The 14964-nt window shown below is 62.0% G+C and overlaps 2 protein-coding genes across 6 annotated transcripts; one reads left to right on the forward strand and one right to left on the reverse strand.

Annotated features, from left to right (window-relative positions):
- The first annotated feature begins 44 nt into the window (after positions 1-44).
- Positions 45-10773, forward strand: Cacfd1 (calcium channel flower domain containing 1). Of its 2 annotated transcripts, XM_004848962.4 has the most exons (6): positions 45-527; positions 2396-2468; positions 3380-3505; positions 5725-5814; positions 5935-6042; positions 6452-10773. In XM_004848962.4, exons 1-6 carry the CDS (start codon positions 329-331, stop codon positions 6540-6542), a joined length of 687 nt encoding a protein of 228 aa, XP_004849019.2. In that variant the 5' UTR covers positions 45-328; the 3' UTR covers positions 6543-10773. The 2 variants fall into 2 exon arrangements, with proteins under 2 accessions (XP_004849019.2, XP_004849022.2); XM_004848965.4 differs by lacking the exon at positions 5725-5814 and having other exon boundaries at positions 249-527.
- Slc2a6 (solute carrier family 2 member 6) lies at positions 8405-13933 on the reverse strand. 4 transcript variants are annotated; one of them, XM_004848969.3, is made up of 10 exons: positions 13799-13932; positions 13470-13632; positions 12564-12770; positions 11841-11940; positions 11211-11428; positions 10933-11085; positions 10266-10374; positions 9774-9959; positions 9525-9670; positions 8405-9022 (listed from the first exon to the last, which is right to left on the reverse strand). In XM_004848969.3, exons 1-10 carry the CDS (start codon positions 13885-13887, stop codon positions 8867-8869), a joined length of 1527 nt encoding a protein of 508 aa, XP_004849026.1. In that variant the 5' UTR covers positions 13888-13932; the 3' UTR covers positions 8405-8866. The 4 variants fall into 4 exon arrangements, with proteins under 4 accessions (XP_004849026.1, XP_087039072.1, XP_087039069.1 ...); XM_087182946.1 differs by having other exon boundaries at positions 11211-11474; positions 11821-11940; XM_087182943.1 differs by having other exon boundaries at positions 9525-9959; positions 13799-13933.
- Between the last annotated feature and the right edge of the window lie 1031 nt (positions 13934-14964).

Genomic DNA, 14964 nt, shown 5'->3' on the forward strand with positions numbered 1-14964 from the left:
GAGTCCGATTAGGCCCTGAGGCCTGCGCATCTGGCACCTGTCCACACACCTGCTGGCTCTCAGCGAAGCGTAGCCCTTACACTAGCCCTGCCCCTATGCTAATGAGGCCCAGCCCCCTCGGGCCTGCCAATAGGCGGCCTCTAGCCCCGCCCCTTACACTAATCTACCAGCCTCCCACCCCTACTGCTCGTGAAGGCCCCGCCCCTCGTGCTGATGGAGCCCCGCCCCCTCAGGCGCTGCTCTGCCCGACCTGAGGGCCCCGCCCCTACGCTAATGAGCCCGGAGCCTTCCCGGAGCCTTGGCCCGAGGCCTGCGAGCCCCGCCCCCTATGCTAATATCTCCTCTCCCACAAGGCAGTGCGCGGGTGGACGCGGCTCTTTGTGCGGGCCGGGGGCAGCGCCCGGGCACCATGAGCGGCTCCGGCGGACCGGGGGCGCCCGCGGGCCCTGCGCCGCCCGCACAGGAGGAGGGCATGACGTGGTGGTGGCGCTGGCTGTGCCGCCTGTCGGGCGTGCTGGGGGCCGTCTGTGAGTACCCGGCGGGGACCTGCAGCGGGCGGGGGGGCAGGAGCGACGCTGCTCCCGGCCGGGTGGGACCCAGCGCCCCTTCTCTCGGGTGGTTCGAGGCCCGGGTACGGCGGCCCCGTGCTGGGCTTTCTCTCTGCGCGGCGGTTCCCGGGGGCCGGGCTGTCAGTCCCCGGAGCAGTCGTTCCCCTTTCCTGACGCCTCCACGGAGGGAGGTTGCCAGGACCCGCGCTCACCCGGCTGGGCGGGCCGCCCGGGCAGATCCGTCCCCAGCAGGAGCCGGGTTCAGCGGCTGGGAGGCTGCGCCCTGGCCCGTGGCACTGTCCAGAGCCAGGTTCTTGACTCAGGAGCACCTAGGGGTCGAAGCCAAGTCCTCTCGAATGTCCTGAGCTGCATCCCGGCGACTCCAGTGGACGGTGGAGGGGAGGCTCTGACTGGGGCCTGAGGCTGTCCCCTCCCGTGGTCTTGATGGGTGGCCCAGCTGACTCCAGTCCAGTCCTGTGCTTCTCAAAGCCCGGGTGCTGTGCTGGGGCCACAGGGCGGCTTGAGGTCAGGGCACCTGCCCCCTGTGGGTGTTGTCATGCAAGGACCAGGCCCACACCCTGAGGAAGGCACACATGCATCTGCTTTAGAGCTGATGCAGGGATTCAGACAGGGCTGGGCGCCTAGCTGGCCTCTCTGAGTTAGGTTGCCCTCCCCTGCCATGAGGGTCCGCCCCGGGAGCTGGGGAGGCATCTACCCTCGTCCTGGGGCATCTGGACACAGTAGTGAGGGGGCCTGGCAACAGTGCCTCATGGGGAGGACAGAGTACTAGAGACCCCAAGGGACATCCTCCAGCCCTTTGTAGTTGAAGGACTCCTGGTGGAGCCTGCCGGTCTGGCTTGAGACCTGGCCTCCCAGGGCTGGCTGGGAGGTCAGTGGGATAGGGGCGGGGCTGCAAGCCAGGTGCAGGTCATCTGCAGGTCCTGAGGTGAGACTGGGCCAAGACAGGTGCAGGCAGAAGGCTCCTGTCCCCGAGCCTGTGGCCCTGGGAGCCTTGCTGCCTGAGGCAAATGTTACTAAGGATGCCCACGACCTGCGCCAGCTGGAGCCCTGCAGTATAAGAGTCCGTGGGCACATGAGGACAGCCTCTCTCCGGCTGGGTCACTTCACCTGGTCTCCATGGCCTGCTGCCCGCGTAGAGTTACACAGGAAGATGGAAAACGGCAGGATTCCAGGCCCTAGTGGAGTCAGGTGCAGGGGAGCTGCTACAAGTTTAATGACCTGGTGCTAATTGCTGCCTCCGAAGGCCAGTGCCCTGCCCACCCTGGCGACAGCTCCCGAGTTCCTGGTGAAACCTGTGGGCAGCTGTGGGTGGGCAGCCGGTGGGTACAAGGAGGGAAGACCGCCTGGCTCCACCTTTGGAGCATGAAGAAACTTTGATCTGGTGCCTGTCCGGGCCCCTTGGTGTTCCAGCAGTGGGTGGGTGTGCTACACCCGAATATAAGAGAACTGGCTGGAAGGAGGAAGGGAGCTATCACCTGGCTTTTACCTGGTCCCTGTCTCCACAAGAGAAACGTTTTGTCTCAACCCAGATCTACTCCACACTCTGAGGCAGAGGCTTCCTGTGGCCAGCCCAGGGTGTAGTGACAGCTGGCCCTTACTGAGGGATCAGGCTGGGCAGAGCACTGGCCTGGCCTGCAATCCTTGCCACCCTGTGGGGTGAGTGTGGATACAGCTGGGGCCAGAGGGTGACCACTCTGAGGCCCGAAGGTGGCCCTCCTGCCTCCTTGCTGGGGCTGGGGGCTGGCCCTTCCCCTCTCTGAGTGGCCGCTTGATGCCATGTCAGATGACGGAAGCCTGCTCATGCCTGCTGCGTCTCCACTTTCCAGCCTGTGCTGTCTCCGGCCTCTTCAGCTGCATAACCATCCACCCCCTGAACATTGCGGCTGGTGTGTGGATGATGTGAGTAGCCGTGGCTGCCTTGCCCTGGTGGGGTCTGAGGCTGTGGTTTTCTGGCTAGAGCACGGGTCTCCTTCCTATACCCACCATGTCCAGGTCCCTGGCGAGGGGTCAGGGCCAGGGAATGGCATCCAGCCCCTTACCTGGGTTCACAGTCAAGGCCCCAGAAAACCCCTGAGCTCTGGGCCCTGGAGGAAGGCCCACCTTGGGAGGCACAGGGAGAGCTGGGGTGCACGCCAGGAAGGGCTGCCTGGCCTCGAGGTGGGTGGGCGGTGCTGGGGACAGGCGCATGCTGAGCTGCATCTGTTGGACAGGTGTCAGTGACACTTTCTTCCCAGCCTGGCGCAGACAGCCTGGCTGGGGCGAGGGCTCGGCTTGGTAACTGAGTTTCCCGGCCATCACACCGGCCAGATGCCCTGTCAGTGGCTTGGCTACTCAGGTGACAGGGGCCTGGACACAAGGACTTCTGAGTGCCTTTCTCTGCCACGTGGGCTTCCCATGTGTCCCATTGGGTCCCCAGCCCAGCAGTCGCCATGGCACTGGCACGGTCAGCCATCAGTGACTGTGGGTGCCTGGCCGGCCATTCTCTGTGCTCCTGCTGTGTGGCCTTCGCTGTGGTGGCAATATTGGCAGCCATGGCTACAGCACTAACGGCTGGCAGAGCTGCCAGGTGCTCCTGGAGGCTGTCGCCATAGCAAGGGGGCCTGCCCCTCCACGTCAGACAGAAGGGTAGAGGGACCGATGTCCCGGCGCTTCCCTCCAGGGGTGCAGGTGCAGGGGGCGGGGCTGGGGTGCCCACCAGAGGCTCTGAGGGCACGCACGGGTGCCCGGCATGACCAGGGTGGAGGGTGGCATTCCTGTGGCACCGGGGCTGCCCTGGCCCTGCCATGCCTCTCTCCCTCCCGTCTCCGCAGCATGAACGCCTTTATCCTGTTGCTGTGTGAGGTGCCCTTCTGCTGCCAGTTCGTGGAGTTTGCAAACGCAGTGGCCGAGAGGGTGGACCAGCTGCGCTCATGGCAGAAGGCTGTCTTCTACTGCGGGTGAGGGGCTGCGGGCAGGGAGCAGAGGGCCAGAGAGAGGGCGACAGTGCTGCAGAGTGTGGCCCAGGAGGGGCCAGGGCTTCAGCCTGCAGCCGCAGTGCCCATGAGATGAAAGGATGGTGTGCAGGGACTGGAAGGAATGGGCCCTTGACTGGGAGGTGTGGAGCAGACTCATCTGTGTGGGGCGCTCCCAGGGGCTTGCCTAGGTGTCTCGACATGAAGGAGTCAGGAACAGGACATCGCTGCTCTCTAAATACTCTGCTTTCATTTTCCTGTTTGTGACGAGGTCAGTGTGTGGCACTTCACCTCGGAGTCAGGGCCCTGAACTACTTCCAAGACAGATGTAATACTCTCCCTGGGCAGGGCCTGTGCCCGGGAGGCTGCCTGAGCAGCAATATTTATTATTGTTACCCAGCTGTCTTTAAGATAGATTCATGCCGGGGGTGGTAGAGCCTGCCTGTAATCCTAGCACTCTGGGAGGCTGAAGGAGGAGGATTGCAAGTTGAGCCCAGCCTGGGAAATGTAGCAATGTAGCAGGACCCTGCCCTGAAATAAAAAATACAAGGGCTGGGGATGTAGCTCAGCGTGAAAGCCCTGGGTTCAGTCCCCAGTACCAGGGGTGAAAAAAAAGCATAGATTCAGACACACTCGGGGCTGCCGGAGACCAGCAGTTTCTGCGGTGTCTAAATCTCTGAGAATCTCAGATCCAGGGTACCCACTGGTGGGCCTCATCGTACCTTTGGGGTTTTAGGTATGTATTTTCAAAAATCGCTAGATGGGTTTGTAAAATAGAAAAGTGTTACTCAGAGCCTCGCGCCCTTCTGGTGTGTCCCTTCCCGTCCAAATTCAGGCATTTCTTAAGCTTGTTTTTAACAGTTATAACCATTATCAATAACTTTGTTTGTACCTGCTTTTTTCACTTAATGTAACAATATAAACATTTTTATGTCACCCCCGAAGACTTTATGACATTATTTGTAATGATAGAAATATTTGTTCATTCTTTTTTAAATTTGTTAACTGATATTAATGAACTGTGACCAACATTTCCCTGCTAACACGTACATGTTTATGATGATTTCCTTAAGATGTACTTCCAGGTATGGAATTAGCAGGTCAAAGACAATGATCATGAAAAAGATTTTAATGCATATGTTCAGATGCTTTCCAAAGAGGCCTTCTGTGTGTTCTCCTGACCCCGGTCCCCTGTGCTGGGTGCCATTTTTACATTTGTATTTGTTACATAAGGGATAAAGTATTTCCCATGTGTTCTAATTGCATCTTCATACTTGAATGTTTTCTGCTTTACTTTTTCAATTTATTAGAGTCCCAGGGTTTGCTTAGCAGGTCATAGATGTTTTCTGTATTAAAGATTTCATTCTCCTTTGTTATATTTCCTGCAAATACTTCTCCAGCCTATGGTTTGCCTTTCATTTTGTTTCAACAGTTTCTTCCTGCTGTGAGCCTCCCTTTCCCTCGTGGTTTTTATTGTTTCTCTATTAACGATGCTCCTCCACTTCTGATGGGGTTACAACCCGATGAACTCATTGTTGAAAATACTGTAAATTGAATACAACTCCCCTCCCAAACACCACCGCCCAGCCTGGCCGGCCCCAAATGCCTTGAGAGCCCTTGGTGTCTCCTCATCGGGTGTCTTGACGTGACACTGGGCATGTCACTAGGCCAGGGAAAGATCAGGACTCAAAATTCAGAGTACAGTTTCCACTGAGTGGGACTTGAAGTGTTTTTGGTACCTGAGGATCTCCTGAACACGGGTCCCCCAAGACAGACGGGAATGCAGATGGAGCGTGGCTGGGAAGCTGCGGGACAGCGCCCCCTTCAGGTTGGCAGGTGCCAGGATCAAGAATGGGCTGCACGGCTTTTAAAGCCAAGTGGACCCCACCACCAGGTGGCGCCCCTGCAGCCGTGCGCCTGAGTTCCCCGCGTTGCAGTCGGGTCGGGGTTGCTGAGCGGCGGCTGGCTTTCCTGTACTAGCAAAGAGCATTTATCTGGTGCTTATGATGGCCCAGGGTCGTGTTAAGTGGCTGACACACCGTCCTTGGCCAGATTCACTACCTCTCTGAGGTGTCACCCACTTCTCTTGGAGAAGCTGAGGGCTCTGGGGCCAGAGTAGACTCCAGATTCGCTGGGCACGGCCTCTGTTTTCATGAGCAGTGGGTGCCTGGACCAGCTTGTTACCGTTTAACTCATTTTCACAGGCCTGTCAAAACTCTTACAAGCTTTCGGATCAAGTTCAGGGGCCAAGTTTCGGATCAATTCAAGGACCTTCTGAAGCCAGCTGTGAACTTGTCTGGTTGACCTCTAGGGCTTCTTCCTGCCCCTCAGTTGTCTGGGGGGGAGCGGGTGAAACGGGAAGCCCAGGGCATTGTGGGGCGGGAGTGTGCCCTTGACCTCTGTCTGTCCCCCAGGATGGCCGTCGTCCCCATCATCATGAGCCTGACCCTGACCACGCTGCTGGGCAATGCTGTCGCCTTTGCCACCGGGGTGCTGTATGGACTCTCTGCTTTGGGCAAAAAGTGTGTCTGCAGCCCCTACAAGGGCGGGGGGTTGTGGGTCTCCCGGGCTTGGTGGGGAAGTGGTCCCTGCATGGACATGGACGTCCAGGCATTGCTGTGACTGCCCAGTATTCTAGGGATGGAGGTGGGAGAACTCAGGGGATGCTCTGAGTGACCCCACCTTGCCTGGCCCAGCCAGGATGTGCCCTGGGCATTTCAGCCGGTCACCCTGTTCCTGAAGAGCCTGGCCTAGGGATGGAGTCTTCTGGGCCTGGCGTCCTGGCACCTGTGCCACTGTCAGAGGTGGCCCAGCCTTTTCAGTGGGCTCTGCAGCAGTGCCTGCCTGGGTAGCAGCACAGGAATTGGGGGGCACCTGGGCTGTGCCCTGTGGGACACCCATCATTTTCGGGCTTCTTTATTCTCTCCCCAGAGGTGATGCCATCTCCTACGCCCGGATCCAGCAGCAGAAGCAGCAGGTGGATGAGGAGAAGTTGGTGGAGACTGTGGAAGGGGAGCTGTGACGTGGGTTGTGCCAGCCCTCCCTCCCTCCCTCCCTCCCTGCCTGTCTCCTGGCTCTGGGGGAGCTTGTCTGGAGGAGGCTGAGGCAGGGCTTGCCAGAGGAGGGCCCACACGTGTCCTTGGTAAGGCCACGCCCCTTTCTGCCGAGCAGCTGAGCCCGCTCCTGACCCTGCTGGCGCTGAGGGTTGCAGCACTGCACAGATGGCCACCTGGCCCAGCGCTGCTGGTCTGGCTCGGCGAACAGGCCACTACGGGGCTGCAGATTCCATGGTCTGGGTGCAGCTTCCATGGGACACATGGGGCCTGCTCGAGGGGCTCCCACCCTAGTCCTTTGGGCCTGAGCATCGAGTAGAGGGAGCACCCCGGCTCCCCGGCAGGTGGGGTTTCCAGTCCTTCTGTTTGCCTGTCCACAGGGCAGGGTGTGGGTGAGGCAGTGTCCTGAGCCATCACTGCTGGGGACCTGGCTGGTCCTCCAGGAGCCCACAGTGGAGCCCTGCCCAGGTCAGCAGGCCTGTGTGGCCTAGTGGCCGGGTGGAAGCATTCCCGCGCCAGTTCCCTGGCACCTTGGACACCCAGCTGGCCCACCTCCTGCAGGCCCAGCTCCCAGGTCCTGCCCTGCCCCACCTTGGTGGGTGCTAAGGAAGTGAGGTTATCCCCCCACCCCCCGAGGTCCTGCCCTGTGTTGACGACAGCCACTCCCCTCCACCAGGGCCGAGGTGGCCCGCCGCAGGTTTGCCTGCCTGAGCAGCATCCTGTTGTGGAGAGCCACTCCCTACAGGGCTGTCCCGTGCCAGGCCCCAGAGCCAGATTGTGCCCAGAAGCAGCCCCTTCTGGCTGTGCCTTGTCACACCCTCTGTACTTCCTGCAACTTGGCCACCTCCCTCCTGCCTCCTGCCCCGTGACTTCGGCCTCAGATACTGATTAGACCCATCCTTGGCTGTTGGGCACATGCCTGTGGGTTGCTGTGATATGCTGTTGTGGGGCTGGCCCTATTCCTGCAAAACCCCCAGCAGGGCCTGCTTCAAGCTTCCCGAGCTAGGGACCAGGTTGTGCCCACGTGTTTCCTGGAGGGACACTGAGGCCCATCAGCATTTGGGGCCAGAGCAGCAGGCACTCTGGTTGGGAGTGGGCCCCTCTGGGCTGTGCCCACACTGCCTCCCAGCAGTGAGCTCTGGTCAGCACAGCCCTCCAGCTGCCAGGCTGAGCCCAGGGGGTCAAGCTGTCACTGTGCCTAGCTTGGTGGAGTACACATACCTTCAGGCTCCTCTGGGCTCATAGGGTCTGTGTGTGTGTGTGTATGTGATCTCGTCTTGCTCCCAGGAGAAGCAAGGGGCCTACTGGCCCTCAGCCTTTGTCCAGGTATGGGACTCGGGTCACTTCTGTCCACACCTCACTGGCTGCAGCAGGACGGGGAAGGGCTGACATCCCACCCCAAGGGGAGACTTGGTGGGTGCTGAACAGGCCACAGTGTGGGATGCAGAGGGGGTGATCACTTGCCCCAACTGGCTTATTATGCTGCCTCTGGCAGGGCTGTATCTGGGCGCTGACTTCTTGTGCCCCCCTTTCCAGCTGTTGTGTTTTGAGCAGTAAACCAAGGCTGTAGTTTGTGCACTCTGCCTGCTACCTTCTGTGTTCCGAGAGTGCCAGGGGTGCCCCGGCCCACACTGCTGAGCAGAGCCCGGTGGCCAGGCCTGCGCCTGCACACACAGAAATGACTCGCCGGAAGTCATGGCAGGGCTGTGCAGGGCCCACCCCCTTCTCGGGCGTAGTCCAGAGGGGCCACAGAGGCCTGTGGGCAGCAGGGCCTGCTGACCTCAGCTGGCTGCTCGGCTGGGGGCTGCCTAGAGAGACCCACTCCTTCCTGTCTAGGGCTGCAGGCCCGTTCCTTTATTTTCATAAATACTGTGAACAGTTTGCGGACGGGAGGCCCTGTCCTCTTAGGTTGGGCTGGGGCGAGTGGCCACACTGGGTGCTGCGCCCTGGCCTCTGAAGTCTGTAGTGTTCCCGGCAGTGTCCAAGAGGCCTGATGGTGGCCAGGTGCTCCAGACAGGGTGAAGGGACCGTGTCCTTGTGTGGGCCATTTTGCCACCTCTAGCCCTGTTCTCTGTCCTTGACATAGTCCTCTGTGTGGTGGGTCCCTGTGCGTGAGCAAGGAGCCAGGCCTGAGGTCACCCAGCAGGGCCTTGTCCCTGGGCACTGTGTGCCCTCCTTGGCCCGTGCTGCCGCCTCCCTGGCAGGTCTGTGTGTAGGCAGCACCATGGGCAGCGGGTCTGCTGCCACCTCCTGGTCTCAGGGGCAGTGTGTACAGGTCCCAGGCGGTCTCGACCTAGCGCAGGAAGGACCTCCTCCCCGTGCGAAAGAAGGACTCAATCTGCTCCAGCGAGCGGCCCTTGGTCTCTGGTACACAGCAGCCCGTGAACACCAGGCTCACCAGACAGATGGCCGTGAAGAAGAAGAAAGGCACCTGCAGGCCAAAGGCGTTCTGCGGGGGAGAGTGGGGGGCAGGTCACCCAGAGAAGCTTGGCCAGCCTGCGAGGCCGCCCTGTGGCCCACTGCTTCTGGCTGGCCTCTCCACTTCCCGCAGGGTGGCTCTCCGTGTCCCTGACCACGTGGAGGCTGCACCTGGCCCAGCACACTCCTCAGGGTGCCCAGTTGCCCCGTGTGCAGCCCCAGTGATGCTGTCCCAGGCGGGCCCTCGTGGGGGTGGGAGGCTTGGGCTGTGCTGGAGGCAGGAGCCAGCACAGGTGATGGGGCTCAGGCCTGGCAGTGCTCTGGCTGTGTCCTGGCCTGGGAGGTGGCCTGACCTCTCAGCCTGCTCCCAAGCTCATTTCTGCTTCTTACGACCAAGGGGTCTTCACTCTTAGCCTGTGTAAGGGACACATGCTGGTCCCCGGGCCACCGTGGGGGTGATATCACTTATTGGAGAAGGACCCTGGCGCCCTGCCGCAGGATGGGCCCTTGAGGTCCCCAGGCCAAGCACTCACCACCACGAGCAGGAAGGACTTGGTGAGGACGAAGGCCGTGAGCCAGCTGACCAGCACGCAGAGCCCCGAGGCCACCCCTCGGGCGCGCAGGGGCAGGATCTCTGACATGAGGAGCCAGGTGATGGGCCCCCAGCCCACGGCGTAGCCTGTGGAGTGTGGGGCACACAAACACTTTGTCTGACTCACTATGCCGAGAGGGCCCAGCCCTCCCCGAAGACAGACCAGGACAGTCCTGGCCTGGCCACCTACCCATGATGAAGAACATTGTGGCCAGCAGAGGCACCAGGGTGAGGTAGCTGGTGGGTGTGGCCGGGGGCTGCTCCGTGGCCCCCCAGGGCATGTTCTCCAGGCCCACAGTGCCATTGGGGGCCAGGGGCTTGGGGCTGAAGTGGACATACAGGCCCAGGGTCAGGTTGGCAGCGAACATGATCGTTGCTGTGGAGACATAGCGGCCCCTGGGGTTAGGACCCTCTGAGCTCAAGTTGCTTGCAAGTCCCTGGGGCCTGGCTGGCTCATGATGGGGCAGGGGATCCACTCTGGGCCCAGGCTCAGCCTCCAGCCAGCCGTGGGGCCCCCATTACCCTGAGGTACCACAGCCAGCTCTGTCACTCCCGAGCTCTACCTTTCTGGAGCAGCTGGCCCATGCCAGGGCTGGCAGTGGCCCCAGGTGACTGCACTTTGCTCAGGCCCTTGTGGTGGCTGCTGTCAAGCGGGCACACGAGTCAGAGGCAGGCTGCTCACCTGACACGAACAGCAGAAACTTGCGGCCGGCCAGGTCCATGGTGAGGGCGGCGATCAGCACGGACAGGAGCCTCACAGCCCCCACGATGGCTGCGTCATCCTTGGGGGGCTGCAGGGAGGGGCTGCTGTGGCTGACAGACCCAGCCTGCAGCTCCTGTCCCCGCCTCTACGACTACCCTGTCCCTCAAGGCGTTGTGGAGGGCTCTGATCTGAAGCCACAGTTGCAGCTTCCTGGAGGAGCCGTGTGCCCAGCACTTCCCTGCCACCCTGAGCCCCACGGGCACAGAACTGTGCGACAGTGGCCTGGGCAGCTGTGCTGTCCCCATCTTCCTGTCTCCGCTCCCATGGCCTCAGGATGAGGCAGGCCTGTGCCGTCTCCATTCGCAGCAGAGGGGGCTAGGGTTCTGGGGGGCAATGTCCCTTCACGTGGGTGCAGCCCCCAGGGCTCTAAGCCTGGGGCTCTGGTCCCAAGGGGTCCACATTTCTATTAAACTGGTTTGGTTTGTCATCCTGTTCAGTTTATTTTAGAGACAGGTGCACGGCTGGGAGACAGGTGTGACCCCAGGAGCTTCCGCATCCCTGCTGGGGTCTGAGTGCCTGACTCTGGCCCAGGTGGGCACCATGGCCCGGCGTCAACTCATGAACCAAGGCCCCCGTGGGCTCTCACCAGCAGCACAGCCGTGCTGTCGAAGATGGGCTGCAGGTAGACCAAGATGGGCGTGATGCCCGTCAGCTGCTGCAGGAAGCGCATCAGCAGGGCGATGAGGATGGGCCGGTACATGTAGGGGTCCCGGACCTCAGCCCACGACATGTGGCTGCTCTGCAACACAAGGCCGCCGCTGAGGGGGCTCTGCTGGCCTCCCCCACCCCCTGCCCTGGGATGGCCGGTGGAGATAACCCTGCTGGGCACCCAGGCTCTGAGAGGCAGGCCCAGCCCAGCCGAACCTGTCGCTGGACATTGTCCTGGATCTGCTGGAACTCCCAGCGCACGTCCTGGGTGTCGGTGGCATGGCGCAGCCAGGTCAACGCCCGCAGAGCCTCCTCCTCCCGGCCCCGGGAGAGCAGGAAGCGTGGGGAGTTGGGCATGAAGCTGAGCAGCAGGACCATGATGAACACAGGCCCCTCCCCGGCCACGGCCAGCCAGCGCCAGGGCAGCAGGAGGCCTGCAGGGGAGGAGCGTGAGGGTCTGTTGCAGCCCAAGGCCACCTCCTGCGGGGCCTCTGTGTGCAGGCAGGGAGGGCTGCAGAGATTGCCTGGCCCTTGGCATGTGGGGGAAGGGTGGGCAAGGCCTGGGCCCACCCTACAGACTCCATGGGCCTTCTGCTACTGGAAGGCTGTCTGAAACTGCTGGCCTGGGAGACCTTGCCCTCACTGTCCAGCTAGGGAGTGGGCCTGGTGACCAGAGAGGGGCAGGAGACTGGCTGGAGGGACGCGAGCCCCAGTGCTGGTGGTGGCCTGGGGGACTGGTGAGCTGTCTGCTGCCTCCTGGCCCCCCGGTGGGCATTTTCATTCCCTTTTCACCCACCTGGCTCCCTGGCACCCTGAGCCTGCCCACGGCCACATGGGGGTACTTGCCCAGAACATAGAGGGACAAGGATCCAAACACAGCCATGAGCTGCGGCGTGGCCCCCAGGGCCCCCCGAACGCCAGGGGGAGCGATCTCAGACACGTACACCTGCAAGACACACACACTGCTGTGGGGAGAATGCAGGTCCTGGGCCTGGCAGGCTGGGAGAGGCCACCCCTTGGAGCCGTGGGGAGTGGGGCTTCTGGTGGGGGCTTCTAGTGGGGCCTCGTTCTGACTGTGGCTCACTGTGTGCTCTCTGGCCTCAGATCCCTAACTGTAAAGTGGACAGAAGCACTGAGGTCTAAAATGGGGCGGTGAGGCTGGGAATTTACGAGGCTCAGGGGCAAACAGACAAGGGGGCTGAGCAGGTGCGTCTGTTTCTCCCCCGACCTTTGTCGGCCCTCTGGGCTCACAGGACCAGCTGACTGGTGTGTGTGAGAAGGACCAAGAGGGGTCAGGAAGGGGACTTCCTCTTCCTCCCTATTGCTCAGTGTGGGTTTTCTCCGATTGAGCAACGCTTCTGTTGCCAAGAAACTGGGTAGGAAGTTTGCAGAGACCAGGGCAGGGACAGCTAGAGACACGGGGAGGATTTCCCCAAGATCAGCTGCTCTGGGGGGCGGGGCTGGAGACGCCCTGGGCAGCTGCAGGGCACAGCTGCACTGGGCCAGGAGGTCTTCACCCAATAGTGGCTTGGCATCAATATCAAGGCCGCGTGGGAGCCCCCTTCTTACAGGGATGCAGGCAGCTGTGAGGCCCCCGGCGAAGCCTGTCAGCATCCTCCCCAGCAGCAGCATCCAGAGGCCGTGGGCGCCAGCCATGAGCGCGTAGCCGATGGCAGAGGGCACTGCCGAGAACATGATGCTGAGCTTTCGGCCCAGCAGGTCGTTGAGGAGCATGGCACTGAGGCCCCCAGCTGCAGCGCCCAGAGTGAAGACGGACTGCGGAGGAAGGGGCAGACTGAGCACCCCACCTCCAATCACAGCTTTCTCCTCAGCTGCTCCCCGAAGCCCCTGAGGTCAACGAGGCAGGGACCCTGCTGGCTCCAGAGGTTTACTCGAAGTGGTTCTGTCTAGCAGATGCTCAGCATCTGATATTTTAGTATATACAGGAGCATTCCGGGACACGAAGGGCTTGCGACTTTGAGATTGAGGCCTTGGATTCCCTGAAGGTTCTGGCTCTGCTACTCGCTAGCGGTGAGTCTGGCGCACACTGCTTAGCCTGAGCCTCAGTTTCTCCAGCTGGACTAAGAAGGCGGCAAGAGCTCTCGCGCCCAGACTGGTCCTGGGAGGCAAGGCACGTTCTAGGGGTTCAGTGGACCCAGGGGTTTTTACCTTAGCTACCGAGCTGTAATTCCACGTCCAAGGTTATTGGGATCGTAAGGGCAGAAACTTGGACTCTTGGGGTCCCAGGCGTCCTTCCCAGGGCAGCGCCCCTCCCACTGCCACCTGGTGCCCCGCCCCATCCATCCGGCCATTGCTTCTGCCTCCTCTATCCGCCGAAATCATTCGGCCTCATCCTGCCGGCCAGCAGCGGGGAGTGGGGGGCGGGCGGGGCCCTGGAGGGGTCCCCAGGTTGAGCTTCCAGGGGTCCCCAGAGCCGCGCTCCCCGCCGCGCTCTTTCCAGGGCACGGTGCCTACCCCGAACCAGGACGCCTGGGCTTTGGTCAGACGCAGACCCGGGTCGGAGGAGCGCTCCAGGGCGGGGATGACGGGAGACGTGTAGACCAGGGCGTAGCCGAAGCTGAAATTGCCCAGCACGGCCGCGAAGGTGGCCAGGAACACCTTTCTGCTCGGCAGGGCCCTGGTGGGGAGGGGAAGGGGGACAAGAGGCCCGGGTCTCGATTCCTCCCCGCAGAGCCCGGGGGCGCCCGGCCCGGGGACACCGCGTGGGCGGGCGCGTGCGGCGTGAGGGCCTGGTCCCCTCGGAAGGGGCCGCCCAGGCCCGCACCCCGCTCCCCCGAGCTCACCCGGCCCGCGCCCGGTCCCGCGGCGGCGGCGGCCCCTCGGGGAAGGTGTCGTAGTCCCGGCCCTCGGCGCCCAGCAGCGGCTCCTGCATCTCAGCATCTGTCAAACGTCCGCCCGAGCCGCAGCGCGCCGCGCCGCCAGGCTCCGCCCCCCCCGTCGCGATTGGCTGCGGGGCGGCCCTGCGGCGCCGCGCCGACCAATGGGGTGGCTGCAGCCGAGGGGATGCTGGATGCGGAGCCACCGCCCGAGGTCCAGCCAGCCCGCGCCCTGCCGGGTCCCGAGGTTAGGACGGCCCCGGGTGATGTCCTCGCGCCGCAGGGGCAGGGCCGAGCGGAGCCGGAGAGGCAAAGCGACTCGCCGAGGGCCTCCGCAAACGCTCGGCTCTCTGCCTGCCCTCCGCCGCCTGCGCGGGCGGGAGCCCGAGCTTGGCGGGGAGTGGCGGGCCGGGGCGGCGCCTGGCAGCGGCCGGGCCGGAATTTTCCGTTTGCAGGAAGAACTCCCGGTGATACAAGCTTAACGCTAAGAAAACCCAAACCGAAACTTCCCCAGAAGCCGGCCCCCCCCAGCCCCGGCTACGTCCGGCGGCCCGGGCTCTTCAGCCACAGCGCCGGCCACTTCCGCTTTCGCCCGCGACGTGGCCGCCCACAGTCTCAAGCGGACCCTTTGTCCTCTAGCGGTTGGGTTATTTCCAAATGTTAGCAATCAAAATAGTAAAGCATGCTTTTAAAGTCTCAGTTCCCTTTTATTACAATAGAAGCGTGATTGTAGTGGACTGGCAGAGAGAGTGCAGCCGGGGCTGGGCCCGCACCCTGCCTCCCCGGGCCTGTCGCCCCTCCCAGACACAGTCGCCTGGGGCGTGCTCAGTGTGTGCACAGCCCGGCCTCGACTTTGCATCGCAGTTTAATCATTTTCTCACCATGAGGGCAGACTTTGGACACAGACACCCCCAATAAAGGGCGACACACTGATCGCAGCTCTCCCTTTGTAAAATGGAGAGAGAACAAAATAAACTTGTTTTGGAGACAAAGTCTTGTCATGTCCCTCAGGCTGGCCTCGAACTCACTCTGTAGCCCGGGCTGGCCTCCAACTCCTGGTGTTCCTCCGCCCTCAGCCTCCTCCGTGCTGGGATGACAGGTGTGTGCCACCACGCCCCGCTGGAGAGAACAAA

Source organism: Heterocephalus glaber, unplaced genomic scaffold, assembly GCF_053883595.1.
Source record: "Heterocephalus glaber isolate CG9 unplaced genomic scaffold, H.glaber_assembly_v1.0 deba00001479, whole genome shotgun sequence".
In the NCBI taxonomy this organism is placed as follows: domain Eukaryota; kingdom Metazoa; phylum Chordata; class Mammalia; order Rodentia; family Bathyergidae; genus Heterocephalus; species Heterocephalus glaber.

Coding starts and splice junctions, on each gene's coding strand:
- Cacfd1 (XM_004848962.4), top strand. CDS start 329: ATGCTAATATCTCCTCTCCCACAAGGCAGTGCGCGGGTGGACGCGGCT. Junction 5,815..5,934: donor CTGAAGCCAGCTGTGAACTT/GTCTGGTTGACC, acceptor TCTGTCCCCCAG/GATGGCCGTCGTCCCCATCA. Junction 6,043..6,451: donor CTCTCTGCTTTGGGCAAAAA/GTGTGTCTGCAG, acceptor TTCTCTCCCCAG/AGGTGATGCCATCTCCTACG.
- Slc2a6 (XM_087182946.1), bottom strand. CDS start 13,887: ATGCAGGAGCCGCTGCTGGGCGCCGAGGGCCGGGACTACGACACCTTC. Junction 13,633..13,798: donor CGGGACCGGGCGCGGGCCGG/GTGAGCTCGGGG, acceptor CCTCCCCACCAG/GGCCCTGCCGAGCAGAAAGG. Junction 11,086..11,210: donor AGGACAATGTCCAGCGACAG/GTTCGGCTGGGC, acceptor CTTGTGTTGCAG/AGCAGCCACATGTCGTGGGC.